Source organism: Parus major, chromosome 14, assembly GCF_001522545.3.
Source record: "Parus major isolate Abel chromosome 14, Parus_major1.1, whole genome shotgun sequence".
NCBI lineage: Eukaryota > Metazoa > Chordata > Aves > Passeriformes > Paridae > Parus > Parus major.
In genome coordinates this window covers 9635378-9651540 of record NC_031783.1, presented here as the reverse complement: position 1 = coordinate 9651540, position 16163 = coordinate 9635378, and the positions used below count along the sequence as shown (strand labels likewise).

Sequence of the window (16163 nt, the reverse complement as noted above, 5' to 3'; positions counted from 1 at the left end):
CTTTATTATTGTATTTGGGTAACTGACCCTGCCTAAGTCTACAACAGCCCAAGTGCTTTGTAACAAGGTTGTCCTAAATGCAGTTTTAGATTAGACTACTGTCATCAGCTACAAAATCTTTGCTATCCTGGAAGGCAGTTTCATGTTTATGATGAATATTAAACAAAACTGTTAACTGAAAAAGCAGGCCAGTTAAGTCTGGACTGAATTAAGCTCAGAGCTAGTTTTGAAATATAAAAGCAAATAAAGGAAATAGAATATAACCATTTAAGTATACAGGAGAAACAAATCACTTCTAAATTTTCAGTGTTTTCAGCTTAACAGCATAATATCAACTATTCTTCTTCACTCCTATCAAACTGGTGTGGGTTTCATGACAGATTTTTCAAGTTTTTGTAACCAAAGCTTCACACAAATTTCTAATAATATTCAGCACATATTCAATGACATCTTGTGGTCTAACAGGAAACAACACTTTTACCTGCATGAGCTCAGCTCGAACTGGCTGAATGTGGTCATACAGAAAGTCTGGCTGCAAGTTATCCACACACAATTCCAGAGTCCTTAAGCCCTGGCTAACGAGGGTCTGGGATCCATTGAGAGCTGACACCAAGGGGTCCATCAGCATTGGCAGGTAAGGCAGCAGCGAGCTCAGACGAACCGGCACAGTGAGGCAGAGCTCTACAAACAAGTCTTTCATGTGCTGTTTGTGAAGGCCACTTTGTAACATATTAAGTCCTGAAAATTATGGATAAGTTATACACCCATAGGAAAAAGACAGTCCACAGTTTACTGTTAAAAATTGCTATTTCCTAGTTTCAAAAGAACCTGATGTTTTTGAACACTGTAGAGCTTACAGCTCTGCAAATAAAAGATTTACAAAATATTAATACCATTCATTATTCTAACTTACATCTAAGGATGTCATGCACTGAATGCTTCTTTATATACACACATATAGAAGAAAAAGCATCTATGTATATTTTTAAGTTTAATATTGGACTCAGTAAGACAGCATTTGAATACAGCAGATAAAAAAGAGAAAAAGATAATTTGACTCAAACCTCAGCCTTGTAACATTAAAAAACAAATCCAGACAGAACAACTGTTTTTTAAAATATTTTGAATCCTGAAAAGAAACATTCATTGAGTTCAAGTACATTAATTGCCCCACACAGACTAAGCACATTCCCCAAGACATTTTTCTCCCCATAAAGATTTCACATACTCTATGAATCTACTGACGTGACTTTTACATAATGATTTATTGATAACATATATATTTGCTAACTACAATAAAAACTGTCCCTACAGCTGTAGATCTGAACCAGCCTACAGTCCTGGAATAATTCTAATTAGCTTGTCCTTAGGTTTAAGTAGCTCTCCACATTTCCTTGCTCACCCTCAGTATTTTTGGAACACAGTTCTTGCAAGCATAAATGCTCAATTAATCAAACTGATTGTTATTCCCATTTCTTTGTGCAGTCTGGCACTACTTGATTTCTATTTATCATGCCCTTGCAGGGGCACACACAGGCCCTCAACTGCAGAACAGCCAGAGCTTCACTGCCGTGTTCTCCCCACAAAACCAGTGATGGCCTGGCTATGTTCCTTTGCCTACTCACTCATCCCTCAAATGCTTTATGCCAACAAAGTTATCCATTGCAAAAAAAAAAATAAAACCCAAACCAGTAAAAGAAACAAGAAAACTCCAACAGCCCCACAATGAAAAGAAGAAGAAGCAGCAGAAATTGTGAAGCAGCCAAAACTATGGAGCCTGAAGCAGCTGATAGTAAATGAAAAAAAGCACATTCAAGGTATTTAAATCAATTGCTAAAATCAAAATCTGAAGCTACTTATCAGGGGTAGGGTTTTAGTTTTGAGGGGTTTTTAACTACATAACATAACTTTATTACTACTATTCACATAAAAAAAATCAGAAGCTGGGGCGGGGAAAGAAGGTATTGTTCTACCTTGCAGTAAGTTTGGTAACAGCGGCAAGAATTCTTGGTATAACAGATCATGACTGCCTCCTCCAATAGATCTGAACAGTGCTCTGAGCAGCAGGAAATAGTTATAGGGCTCTTTGGCAGTCTGTGCAAGTTCCATAGAGCTGTTCACAATCTTGTGCAAATGTGGCTATAAAGAAAATAAAGCTTGAAGATTAATAAAGTATCAAATTTTATCATCATCATCGTACTGTACAAGAGTTTAGCATGAGATTCTGCAAATCTGACAACGAAAAAATATTTCCTCTCAGGTATCTGGGAATGTGGAGCAGAAATCAGAGGTGTCAGAATGGCAAGAGAGGACATTTAACAATAATAATTTTCCCCGCCCTAATTTCATCACTAGTTCCTAATTTTTGTCAATGCTAAAATTACATTTTGAAAGCAAACTCTCTCAAGTGAAAAAGGCTATGGAACTGGTGGCCTTTCTAGAGCAGAGGACATGAACACCTTGTAAGATTCATTAAAAATAGTTGATAAATACCAGTATTTTCAAGGACCAGAGACAAACAGTAACGTGTCTGGCTATTATTAACATCTAAAAAGCTTTCTACATTGCTATGCAAACACTGCAAACAGCCTTCATCATTCAATTAAATTGTCTGCCCAAGGCCCCTATCATCCATCCTACAGAAACAAAAAAAAAGTAACAGAAGCATGAAACTGTGAAGGTAGTAAATTACACTCTTTAAACTCCATCTCCATCTTATAAAATCCAAGTGACCTTAATTCCGATGACAAACTGCAAGAATGAAAGAAAGGTTATATGAATATTGCTTCATATTACTGTTAGTTTGCAAAGATTCTGGGAAATTGGTAATTCCCCCCTCTGCTCTACAAAGTTACCTGTATCAGAAATTTTGTTTGGTGCAAAGTACAAGGAAGAAAAACAAAGAAAACTATGAGAGAACAATTAGTGTTCCATTAAATTCTTAATGTCTTTTCTAGATACAGGCAGCTGCTGCTTTTATGAGGAAAGTGCACTCTTGCTACAAGCTCAGCATTTCTAAATTCACTGAATAATGAGATGATCTCATCAACATAAACAGATCCTTGGAATACACACTATGCTGTCAGTAGAAAAAATAGCATTCCCTAAACCCAGACTTTCCAAGAGCACAGAAAAATCTAACTCAACAGGTATATGTCTCTGAATATGACACAAGTGAACAAGATTCACCAACACAAAAAAAAAAGTGATTTCAATCCAAGCAAAACTCTTAAGTTAATAAAGAAACAAAGGAAGAAAATATGCAAGAATTTCTGCTTGTCGTGATCATGAAGTTACATGGGCTTATGGCAACCACAGTCATGTATCAGCCATTTATACTCAGAATCAGAACATCACTTCATAGTTTCAAATATGAAGAAAATATTCACAGAAACCATCTCTTATAAACAAGGCCATGTACTTGGAATTTGGGGAAAAATGGAGATGTCACAAATAGTGCTTCAAAACATTAAATGACTCTCAAATGTTAGGACTGTGCAAAACTCTTAAGAGTGCTGTTTTTAAAGCACCCTTATTTTTAACACAAATGACCTTTACCTTCAGCATTTGTTCATTTTCAGCTGCAAATAGTGAAACTGAGCCAAAGACTAACTTGAACAGCTTGAGATACAGATTGGAGAGTTCCACATTAGAGCCCATTTCTGGCAGACGATCCAGAAGATACTCCACCAATATGGTTGCAAAGAGAGCAGAGGTAGTAGGGTTTGCCAAGAAAGAATTGGCAACAATCTATAATAGGAAACCACAGAGAACTTATTACTACTGTAATAAAAAGAACAAAAAGATAAATGTACTATCCATTAAAAAAAAAAAAATCTAAATTTCTTTCCCCATCTCCACTGCTACCCAAGTGATTCTGTTTGTCCTCAGTGGAAAACAATCATGTATGTAGCTTAATGTTGGACTCCCAGGTTAAATTTTAAATGGATATTATAGGATTTGCATTCTGTAAAACAGCAGAATATCAGCACAACATCCTGAACAAAACAAGCCCATAATGTTCAGTACTTTTCAAGAATTAAGTCCATTCATATCTTCTGAACTGAAGTGTTCATGTTTTTATTGCATCACTTAGGTAATGTTTTTTGAAAATCCATCTTTAAATTATTTTCATAGACTACTCTTTATACAGACTGCTTCAAATCTCACAAGCTGATTTCAATATTTCTATTTATAATTCTGTGTAAGCCATATGTACCTCAAGGCATTAAGCTCTTTCCTACATGCTGTCCATTATCAATTCAAAAAACAAACAATGACATACCTGAAGAGCATAGTTTTTAGAGATCCTCTCTACCATATAAGGAACAGTAGTTTGAAAGATTTCTTTAAAAGTTAAAGGGTTCATCATTGTGAACACACCAGCAAAATGCTCCAGAACTTCCTTTTCCTCTTTCATCCTGACAGTCTGACAGTTTGCTACTCGAACATATGTCTGTCCATTTCCTGCTATTTGTACCTACAGCAATTGAGACACATACACTGGTTACAGAATTTGAGTAGCTTATTCCCCATTACTCTTAAAATAGCTTTTGAAAGTGAGATTTTATGGGTTTTACATGCAAGCCCCACACAACCAGAAGTTGGGCACAAGACCCAACCATGACAAAAATACTAAAATTGTGTGTTTCCAGAACAAATTTTAAAACCAGGAAGTTAGAAATGGAGAAAGACAGCAGTAGGAGTTATCAGTGTATTTGTAAACTACTTGATACACAAACACACTTACATTTCATTATTACTTTCTAATGTAATTTCTAATAAAATTAACTACAGAAGATAAACACAGACATGTGAATGCTCCAACTGTTAGCTAAACTATCTCTTTCAAGGAAAGATTTAATTCACTACATGAAAGACAATTATTTCCAGTCTGACCTGCCTGCATGAACAAAAACAGCTGTTGAGAAAATAACCTGATGCTTGCAAATAGTATGTTGAAATACACTTTTGAAATGAATTCTTCATGTTGAGCATTTTTCAATAGTTGTGGTCCCAAGTAAAGATTCAGTGAAAATCTACTATATGCATAATGTGTGATTTAGCTGACAAATAAATCCTTAATAAAAGATCTACCACACAGTGACAGTATAAATAGAAGTGCTATGTGAGCAGGTTACATACCTGATAAATATCTAATGCTTGCATTGCATATTTTACCAGTTTTATATAGATTTGAGTTTCCTTGGGTTGCAACTGCTTATTAGGAATGAACTGCGCTTCTGAAAGAAGAATAAGATAGCTCAGCATTAAAAATACTATCTGTTTTCATTCTGGAGAGGCTTTTTTTCTCTAGAATTATGAGAGATAAATACAATTAAATATGCAATTTTACCACCAGGAGCTTTGCATGAGGTGATGCCCCACGTGATCGTCTTGACCCCACAGACCAAAGTTTTCACTAAGCTCCGGCAATCTGTGACCTGAAATGTCTGCTTATCTTCCTTTTCTTTCTCCCCTTGTTTTTCAAACACAGGTACTGGTGCAGGGGCCACAGGAGTGGCTGGGGCAGGAGATGGGACAGGAACAGGGGCTGTATTTGCTGCTGTGGGCACTCCAGGTAACGCGGCTTCAGCTGCCCCGAGCTCGGACTGGGGCTTGCACTTCTTAAAAATGACAGACAGCTGGTAGCGTGCTATGGTGTGGAACTTCAGAACAAACACCTAAGGCAAAGGAGGAGAGGCAGATCAAAGAACAGGGAGGTGGGGGGAAAGAAAAAGAAAATAAGTTTCTTCTTCAAAAATCATCCTAAATTTGATAGTATTAATATTTCAAATTGGCATACCGAGATCAATAAAACTTACAGCTATTTTTAAGTCATTCAAATGACAGCAAATGTTTTTAAGTGTATCAATAAACTAGTTTGACTTCTTCAAACAACTACTGCATCCTTGATTTTCAAAAATACCAAAAAAAATTCCGTATAAAGATCTTTGAAAAGTATCACTAGTTCTTCAAAGAGCAGCTATTTCTAATTGTACAGATTGTATAGTGCCAAGGACTTTGCACAAGTGCCAAGGACTTGTGCAAAGATCTTCTTTCAAGGCTTAAAAAAAACCCCACACCAAAAAGCATACCCATAACCAGAAGGTATTAAAAAATGCAAGAAAAAAAAGATTTTAACTAAAATTTAGAATAAAATTATTTAAAAGAAACCAAGCTATTCAAAACAGACATTCAATTTCCTGCTTTGAAACTAGCAACTGAATGAAGCTGAGTTGACAAAGCATCTCCACTACACTTGCAGAGCATTTTAAAGAGCCCTTCTCTGAAGCATTGAAGTGAAATACAGTACACAGGCTGCTCCTACATATTCTCATTTCTGAAGAAAGGAGAAAGTAAAATGTGATTGACAGGATATCCAAGCAATTATCAAATGCTTTAAACGAATCAATACCTCCAGCATTCTCATAAGGATGTCTCTACCATTTCCATTTTCCTGTTCACTTTTAGAGCGGATACAGTCTACCAAATTTAGCAGAAGTTTGCAAGACATGGTCTGGATACTGCTTGGCAAGGATTCATCATCAATGTTCTTGGCAAACAGCTGGACAGCCAGGGAGAGGTCATTGAGAGGCAAGTGCTGCCTGACATGATGTACCAGGTCTGCCAGGGTGCTGTATGCAAGGGGTCTACAGCCAAAACAAGGAATGAGGAAAACACACTGAGCACAACTACAAATGTTTTTAATTTGACTAAGCAAGTAATTACTGCCTAGAGATGCTTCCAAATTTCTCAATGTAAGCTTTCTGTTTTCATATGCAAACCCAGAGTTCACATGGATTTTTTGGTTACAGAAGGGAACTTTAACCTGTGCAATCTAACCAATGATGGATCAATGGATCCCATAACTCTGGTATTGCCTTTGTGATCTTTCTTCCTTCACGGCAGAACACCCCACCACGTATTTTCATCAACATGCATGTTACCCATATCTTGAGCAGAGCTGGTAATCTGTAATATCATACAATCATAAATGATTCATGATTTCAAAAGCAGTTATGAAAACTGATACATTTTAAAAACCATTTCATTTTAAATACCAGGTAAAGAATCTAGCAGATCAAATACTTCTAAGTCTAATACATGTTGTCATGTTGGTACTTAAACAAAATGAAGTAATTCTCCCAGTTCAGATACTAACTTGGACAGAAAGCTCACCTAAAATTTAGACTACTGAAGACACAGAAAGTTAGGTATTCTCTCCATTTACTTCTTCAATTGCAAACAAGTAAGTTTAAGTATTCATTGACAGAACAGTTTAAATCTCATTCAGGTTTTACACCAGACATAAGATTTAGGGTGTTTCATGAAATATTGGGCAGATACTGAATTGGTTTCTCTGTTTTGGTTGTCCTCCACAATTCAGAAAACCAAAATCATCTTCATTCACACATTTTACTTATTTTGTCCTACACACACATTACCATGCTGTGCCATCAAAGTGTTAAAGCCACCATTACAGCAGCAGAAGCTCTGCCAATAAAACAATCTAATAAAATTAGTTATCTGAAGCAAAGATTTAGAACCCTATACAGAGGCTGCAGTAAACATTAATAATTTTCAAAGTAAGCAGCCCTGGCAGGCACTCAGATCGTTACTCTAAACTTTCTCATACCTCAGCGTCTCCCGAGCAGTGTATCCAGAGCCAATCAGTATAGATTCATCAAACAGCTTGTCCATGCATGGGATAAATTCTACCATTTAAAAACCAGAAAAAATTAATAAGCCATACACAACAATCAGCAAAGGAAATAATCAAGATAGTTAAGCATTAAAACACTTAACTTAGGTATTTAAACCTAAAGTTAGAAAGGGATTTTATCCTAAAATTAATTCCTGAAGCTTATAAAGGGCAGTGCCATTTACAAGGAAATTTTCAAGCAATCTCTTGTGATTGTCTACTCCACTGACACTTGCCCTTTGAGTAACAGTGCAGTAAACAGTCAAAGCCAATTATATTTGCAAAGACAAAGAAATGCTCAGCTTATTTATAACTTCTAAAATCTTTTTGCATATAACTAATGAGTTACTGGAAATGTCAAGCTGGGCCACCCTGCACACAGCAATTCTATTTGGCCTGGCATTTTGTGACAGTCCAATAAAAATAAGTAATATGCCTCTTCAACTGACAGAAATAGCAGAAACCTTTCCAGTTTACAGGTACACTTTAAAGAAGTCCTACATACGGCTTCTCAGGTCTGTTGTCAGGATGTGCTTAGCAGCAATCAGGAGTTCTTTCCTGAGGTGTGCTGTTTCAGCTGGACAATTGGAGAGCAGCTGCAACATTCCTTTTACCATTTGCTGAGAATATTTAGCCACTAATTCCTGCAACAGAAAAAGAGTAACATGAGTACAACTACTACAACATTCTAATCTTAAGGTTTGTGTTACATTTGTGAGATAGTACTCCATTTAAATTCTCTAGTTTCTCTTCCAAAATCTTATCCTAAAACTAAATTACAACAGCCATTCCATAAATGCCCAGGGAGGGGGAATGGCATATTTTTACATTGTATTCACATGAGGATACTTTTGAAAGGATAACCAAGTACAGCTCCACCTTCAGATATTCTACACAAATGCTCCTGTCCCTACCCCCTGATGCACTGCAGTCATGCAGGTCACTTGCCTGACATAAAGCAACTAGAATCCTGATGCAATAAGGACCAAAGTAATAAAAATTCATCCTACCTGGTAAATTCTGATGATGTAAGCCAAGAAAGACAACGTTTTAATCTGAGCAGCAATAAAATCAGCATACAACTCCTTGTTATAAAGTTTATGTTGTCTGAAATTAAATCAAACAATGATTATGATTTTGTTCCTCCCCTTTAATACCTTCACTCAGAAAATTCAGTGAAGTTTCAAATTACATCATCTTGTAGAGAAGTTCTTGCTTCTTAAAAGAATACAATCTCTCTGGAATACCCCATTTTCAACAAGCCCTGTGCCATTCAAATTCCCAGCAGCACCTTTCTACAGAAAGTCAAACCAATACAAGGCAGCAGACATTTGGCTCAGCTCCCCTAACTGGGGCCAATTTTTCTCCAAGCAATATTCCCTCCCAAAGACTTGTCTATCTCTCTCAAGCTTCAACCACTTAATCAGGTCATCCAGGGAGACAGGGAAAAGCAGAGATCTTGCTCCCACTGCCCTGACCAGAATCACTTGCTGTTCTTCAGCAACATCCATCTCTGAGGCAGAAGAAGCAGTGCCTACCCCTGCAACAGCACAAGGCTTCATGGAAGCTACACCTAGGAAGAGCACAAGTCTATCACAGATGGTATGGCAAAGATTAAAGAACAACAAGTGTCCACAATCCCAGGGTCTTCTTCACTGTCTGTGATGATGTCAATATTTGTCAGAAACTGTTTTTAAAAAAACTCATTATCAAATAATAAACTGGGACCTACAGCACAACTACAGACTTTAGCAATGACATACGATGCCAGTAACTTCACCTACGGAACCTTGGTAATTTTCAGTCAAATAATCATTGCTAATTTTGAGATTAAAAGCATTAAGACTAGAATCAAAAATCACAAGATAGAAAGAAAAAATATTTTGAGCAATACTGAATGACAGGTTTAAGTAGTTTATCTCAAATACCATCAAAATACTGTTAAATGCTCTTACCTTGCTTGAGCAGAAACTTGTATTATAATAGTGTTCATAATCAAGGGCACAAATTCAGCCACTACATTATGAATGTTCAGTTTGTAGAGCTTAAAAAAAAAAAAGTATTATTAGAGAAATTTGCAAGTCACACTTGCAATCAAATTACTGGAGAGCTAATAAAAAAAATTAAGACATCTCACCAGCGTATTTTTAGATGATATTTTAATTTCAAAAGTATATAACATTCATTTTTACTAGTATGTTAGCCAACAGAAGTTACATGAGCCATTCAGTAATGAAGTATTTACATGCAAAATACTGAAGTGTACTAACCTGATACATGAGAACAACAATAATAGGTAGCTCAGCCAAGACCTTTAGTGATAAAGATCCTCTGGGAATTATTGAATGCTGAAAGAAAGAACACATGCTTTATAAACAGTAAAATTATTAATTCAAAAGAGTATGTAAAACACAGTTTTACAGAAATTGCTCATTTTAGTAGCACTATATTTAATAATAACATTTAAAAAACACAAAAGCATTGGGTATTACATTAAATAAAAATCCTGTAATTACAGCTGCATAGAATATATCTGGAAAGTTTCAATCAGCTTCTACAGAAAAGTTTTGATAAGAAAAACAAGCAAAAAGCAAGTCTGTTATTTTTGCCTGGCCTAATGATCTGTGGCCCTGTGCTACAGACAGCCCCCCCAGTTAAGAGCAGTCAGAACACTCACTGTCCTCGTTTCACTGTCCTCTCGCTCAGGATTCACTTTCACCACAATGGTTGTAATCATGCCAACCATTTCAGGAGTGGGAACAGTGTTCTCTGGAATCACCTGAGGGTTCTCAAAATACCGATTCTACAAGCAAAGAGCACAAGAAAAATATCAGAATGCCAGTAATAGTCGAAAGGCCATCCATCTCCTCAGATCTCCTCCAGGTAATTTTCCCCTGGAGATGTTTTCTCCTCTCTGCACGTGATGTTTGTACTGCAGCATCTGCCTGGGCCAGACACACACCCTGCAACGCTTCCCACTGGATGGAGAAGCAGGAGAGCTCCCCCAGCCAAGGCGGTTCCCAGCTAAAGGAAAACATCCCAAGAGTTACTCTGTATCAGGCAGGGAGGATTACACCCCACCCTTCCCTGAAAAACACTTTTGGCTACATGGAGACACCTGCAGCCAACCTCACCCTGCTCCAGAACTTCTGCTCACTTCTATTTTCTCCTACCAGTAACAATGTGCCGGGAACAGGAGGTTTTCCAAATCAAAATCTAAATGTCTCCATTTCTAGACACAGTTTTGATAAACTGATTCACTAAAACTATATTTACTTTCTATCACTAGATGCAAAACAATTATGTCAGTGTCCTTTAGAGTTAAGTAACAAAAACTAGTTTTCTGACTATAGCAAGAACAATTTAAGAAATAAGAAGCTTACCACTACTTTTGGAAGTTCCTTGTAAATCTGTTTCACAAAGTCCAAAAAATGATGAATCTAGGAAGGAAGAAGTCAGTTACCATAAATAATTTTTTAAAAAATAATTAAAAAACACAATTTTAGAATCTTTGTATTAACAATACAAATACATTAAATCTCTACTCACCAGTACAGTATATTTTTCGTGATAATGAAAATAATCTGCAAGTGTTCTCCCACCTCCTTCTGCTCTGTCAGTATTAATTCAAATTTCACTTGGAAAGAATCTGATCTACATATCATCTCTACATAGTTCCAATGCAGTATTGTTAGGTATAATTACTATGAGACAACTAAGTCTTCCCAAAAGAAAATCAAGGCAAAAAGCAAGAGAATCACAATGGTAACTTCCAAATTTCCCTTGATGAGTCACAGAAGAGAAGAGGGGAGGCAGGAGGAAGTCAATCAGAGTAAATTCCTTTTTCAGGATTTTCCTTTACTAACTAAGAGGGAATCAATTCTCTTCCTTTGCATGGGAATTTTATTCCTTAGACTGATCATACTATCCATAAACATTTAAACCAAGTACAACTGAGCTTTAACAGTTTGGTTTTTTTCCCACAGGAGTGCTAGCGTTATGCAATCCTCTTTTAAAAATTACTTTAAGATTAAAAAAAGGAAAAAAAGATTAATCATATGGTTACTACAACAGCATAAAAGGACAACAGCAAAACAAATCAATCAATCCAGTTGAACAAAATAGCAATCCTGAAGAGCACGGCAGCAAGTTTCATCCCATGTAACAAGAATTATGACTTACTTCTTGAGTGATTGCTGGTCGAAACTGTTTGTGCAATTCAATAATTATTCTTAGGCAAATCAGTACATTTTCTTCATTCTCTGTCTGGAAAATAGAAGAAAAACTTTTTAGTGAGCCCACTGCTGAATTCCTCAACTACTCAGTGGGTACTTCAAAACCCTGTAAAATTATACTCTTCTCAACAATCTAAAGTGCTCCATTAATACAGATTTGTGTGAGGAAGACACCTTTCCTTGAATACCCTGCAGTCCTAGAGTATGGCTGAAATCAAATCCACCCTGGAGGAATAAAACCCAGACATCTCAACCACTCTGTATCATCAGACCTGTTCCCATTGCCCCTCAGAGACCCCCATGTCAGACCCCTTCAAATGATGGTGGTGTGAATTCCAAGACAGAAAACAAACTCCCAAGAATAAGCTATCTGTGAGAAAATCCTGCACAGCCTGAGAACAGTTCCCTGCATTTGTACAATCCAAGTTTCTAAAGGGCAGGATAGAATATGCAGAAAACCTGCAGGTGCTAAGAGAGGGCATGGGTGAAGCTTAAATACAATGTCCTTCTGTTCCTGCTCCAGCAGCACAGCTACTGAAAATCCAACCCCCAGCAAATCTTGGAGATGAAGAAAGTAGATGAAAACATTTCTGAAAATTTCAAACTGTTTTAAGAGGAATTAAAAGATACCTCTAGAAATCTGAACATCACAGACAGGATATTTTTGGTATGAAGACGAAGATGTTCATTTGTTGGTATTCTGTGAATTATTTCAAGCACAAGCTTCCGGAGTTGCTATTAAAAAAAAAGGAAAAAATAATGATACACAGAACTTTTTGAAAGGCCTACAAAACCCAGTAATTGGCTGCAGCATCTCTTTCAGTTTAATAATTCTGCATGTTGAAATAGAAAAAAGCCATTTTATTTTATGTAGACATAGGCTCATACACAAAGACATAGCCATTCCTACTACCCACCTATGTGAATGAGGCAAATTTAACAAATTTGTCTGAAAAATCAGACTTATTTTAAGGAATGCAATTTTAAGTATTTAATGACAAAGACTGAACTTTTGCCTTTCATTCTGAACCTTCAGTAAAGTCAGTAATTTGTAACAATGTGTAGTATTTCAGTAAGAAAGCAAATTCTGTTAGACCTACTTTTACTCCTTTTCACAGAAGCCCAGACTACCATAGTTTATAAGTAACTTATTTAGAAACAGGACTATTTCAGTTCCACTCCAAATAACAGATCTATTTTTAACAAGTTTTAAATCAGTTCATTAGGTTAATCAAGGACTTCACAGCAAAAAGACAGGAGATGCTCCACACAGTTTACCTGTGCTGGCTTCTCCTGCAGAAACTGAACTTCCCCATCCTGTAGAAAGGTGAGAAACCGAGGGATGATGTGTTCCAGGAACGTAGAATATTGAGGGGATGATGTCACATTCTAATTAAGAACAAAAAATGGGGAGTTATAAAATTGACATTACACAGATTATACTCAGTTACATTCAAAGCCACTATTAAACATTTTCAATGAATTTTGAATAGATTCAGTGACTAAGTATCTGCTGACACACCACAGAACCAAGTGAGTTCCAAGAGGACATTAGCAAAACAAATACTGAACAAGTTCTTCCTTACTGAAGGGAAGAGCAAAGAATCAACTAAGTCTTCCAATTGCAAACAGATCACCAGACTAAGCACTTAAAACTATTCTTTTAGTCTGATAAATTGTTTCAGAAATAGATTAAGAAGATAAAAAAATCCACAATAATGATTTTTAGGTTTCTATAGCTTCAGAACAGGCACATAAAAACTAAGTATTCAACTAAAGTATAATTTCTGCTAACACAAGGCTGGGTTAACTTGTGTTTCACGTTTTCTCTGCTGCTCATCTAAAATGATGGTCCATCACCATGCAAAAGATGTCACTGGAGACATCTCCACTCCTGATGTCAGATTCTGCATCTGACAACTCTCTCACTTCCACACCACGGGATACTCAGAGGAATCAGAAAGGCCTCTGTTTCACAATGGCACAATACACATTTGAACTAAATAAAAGAAAGCTTTAAATGCAGACATTTCATAACATTCAAAAAATAGAAGAAAAATATCTTACTTCACTTTTATTTAAATGCTTAATGAATAAAGATTTGTCAATGAAAGCTAAGTCCAAATGCAATTCTTCAACAACCTGGCTAATTCCTAAATACCAACCTAAAATCAATGACTTGTAACCATATAAATCTTACGTCATAGGATACTACTATTAATATTTTAACTGCATAACATCAGAAATTCAATTAATACACTGCAGAACATTAGTGGGTTTTTGCTGGGGTTTTGTTGCTCGGGGTTGTTATCTTTTTATTTACCTCAAAATTCTCACTGACTTCTTGCATCATTTTCAATTTGGTTTCATCAGCTGAAAATGGAAATTCAAGAAAAAAAATGTGAGTGTAAAACTATATCATGAAGGAAAACACCAGGCTCATTGATCAAAGAAGCAATCAGATCTTATCAGTTTAGCTATCACTGCCCAATTATAAGACACACGGGTCTCTCAAACAACCACCACACAACTACACACACACACACAGCTCACTCACTTAGGCTCAAGGAAGTATTTCTCATCATCTTGCTTCTTCAAAAATCAAAACTCAAACAAATTTCAAAGCGAATTTGACAGATTTCACTGTCTCATTTATCAACTGCCTGAACAAGTCTGCAACACTTGTGAAACCAATTACTGAAGAGCTGCAATTTTCAATAAGAAAGTTTCTTACGTGTATTGACATCTGTCAGAGCAGCCACAAACTGAAGGTATTTTTTCATCAAAGTGGTTTGGTCCACCACCGTAGGACCTTGTGCTGAAACAAATGCCATCTTGGAGAAGGAAGAATCACTTTTCAGTACATAAAATCAAGACCAACACACCTACAAAGGAATACAGAAGTATTTGTTAGTTTGCATGGCTTGTTAACAGCAGCTATCCACATCGCCTACATCCATTCTTCTGACATACTGAAGAGGACCACCTTTCCCAAAAAGCACAACTGTAACACTGAATTAGGCTTACAAATACAACACCAAGCATGTACAGCATTCACTGTGACAAGACTGCACTAATAGATAAAATAAGTTATTGGGCTCTTCACAGCACAAGCATTCACGTGTTTTTCCCGGTTCCTGTCTCCCAGCAAGCAGCAGGCTCCGGGCTCAGGGATGCTCCCGACACCGCACACCTGTCATTCATTCTGCCTTCCGCCCCAGCCAGATCCCAAACTTGCAGCTACCCTGGGGCACATCCCTGCGGGACTCGCTCCCAGGGCCGCCCGCAGCTGTCCTGCCGCCACGAGCTGCCCGTCTCGCTCGTAAAGAAGCCTAAAGCCACATCTGGCTTGAGAGACCGGCGACCTCCCTCCTCCCCTGGGGTTTTCTCGTTAGTTTTGCTCCTGGCCAGGTCCGGCCGAGCCAGCCCGGGACCCCGCGCCCCTCACCTTCCCCGCCGCAGCGCTGCTCGCCCGGGTCGCTCCCCGCTGCCAGGGCGCCATCACGCCGAGCCCATCTCCGCCCTGCGAACACGGGCACCGTGAGCGGCCGCAGCGCCGCTTCCCCCGCGTCCCTCAGCCCTCCCGGTGTCGTGCTCGGCCCCAGGCCTCCGGCGGGGCTCCGGCCGCTCCCTCCTGCCGGCGGCGCGCCGGTCCCGCCTCCCCCCGCCCCGCTTCGCCGCGCCCAGGCCCGGGCCCCACCGGGGCGCCGCCGCCGCGCTCCTCACCCCGCGGGTCCCCGGGACCGCCCGGCCGCGGCCCCCCGGCTCCCTCCTTTGTTGCTCCCGGAGGCCGCCGGCAGCGCATGGGCGCGACGGAAGCGCCCGAGCTCAGTTCCGGCCGCCTCCTCCCGGTGCCGCCTCCCGCGCCTCTCCCCGGGCGGAGGCGGGCGCGCAGCTCCGCGGCACCGCCCGCTCCCTTCGCCGGCCCCGCGACCCCCGCACGGCCCCGCCCGGGCCCGCCCCGCCAGAGCCGCCTGTCCCCAGCGCTGTCAGCGGCCGCTGCCTGAGGCGAGCCCCGCCCGTCCCAGCGTCCCCGGAGGCTCCGCTGACGCCGCGGCCGCCGGTAACAGCGAGCGAGGAGTTACCGGGGCAGAGGCGGCCGCGGCCGGTGCCTTCGGCCAGCGCAGGGCCCACCCCGCCCCGCCGGTGCCCCGGGCGAGCGGCGGCAGCACCGGAAGCGAAGCGCGCAGCGAGACTGATCCGCTACAAGAAACAGAAGGGCG

The 16163-nt window shown here is 39.2% G+C and overlaps 1 protein-coding gene across 3 annotated transcripts in view; it reads right to left on the bottom strand.

Moving 5' to 3' along the window:
- TRRAP (transformation/transcription domain associated protein) overlaps positions 1-15767 on the bottom strand; it is a 74244-nt gene extending 58477 nt beyond the window's left edge. For 2 of the 3 annotated variants that reach the window (XM_015643017.3, XM_015643019.3), the window contains exons 1-21: positions 15667-15767; positions 15389-15463; positions 14675-14825; positions 14264-14313; positions 13219-13329; positions 12571-12675; positions 11888-11971; positions 11089-11145; positions 10383-10508; positions 9976-10053; positions 9661-9749; positions 8716-8812; positions 8211-8349; positions 7640-7718; positions 6419-6653; positions 5357-5684; positions 5146-5243; positions 4286-4480; positions 3559-3750; positions 1974-2139; positions 482-738 (exon numbers count right to left, since the gene is read on the bottom strand). In XM_015643017.3, coding sequence (XP_015498503.1) covers positions 482-738; positions 1974-2139; positions 3559-3750; positions 4286-4480; positions 5146-5243; positions 5357-5684; positions 6419-6653; positions 7640-7718; positions 8211-8349; positions 8716-8812; positions 9661-9749; positions 9976-10053; positions 10383-10508; positions 11089-11145; positions 11888-11971; positions 12571-12675; positions 13219-13329; positions 14264-14313; positions 14675-14774 — 2586 coding nt within the window. In that variant the 5' untranslated portion in view covers positions 14775-14825; positions 15389-15463; positions 15667-15767. The remainder of the gene's footprint in view (positions 1-481; positions 739-1973; positions 2140-3558; positions 3751-4285; positions 4481-5145; positions 5244-5356; positions 5685-6418; positions 6654-7639; positions 7719-8210; positions 8350-8715; positions 8813-9660; positions 9750-9975; positions 10054-10382; positions 10509-11088; positions 11146-11887; positions 11972-12570; positions 12676-13218; positions 13330-14263; positions 14314-14674; positions 14826-15388; positions 15464-15666) is intronic. The other variant, XM_015643018.3, reaches the window with a different exon arrangement.
- Positions 15768-16163: the final 396 nt, after the last annotated feature.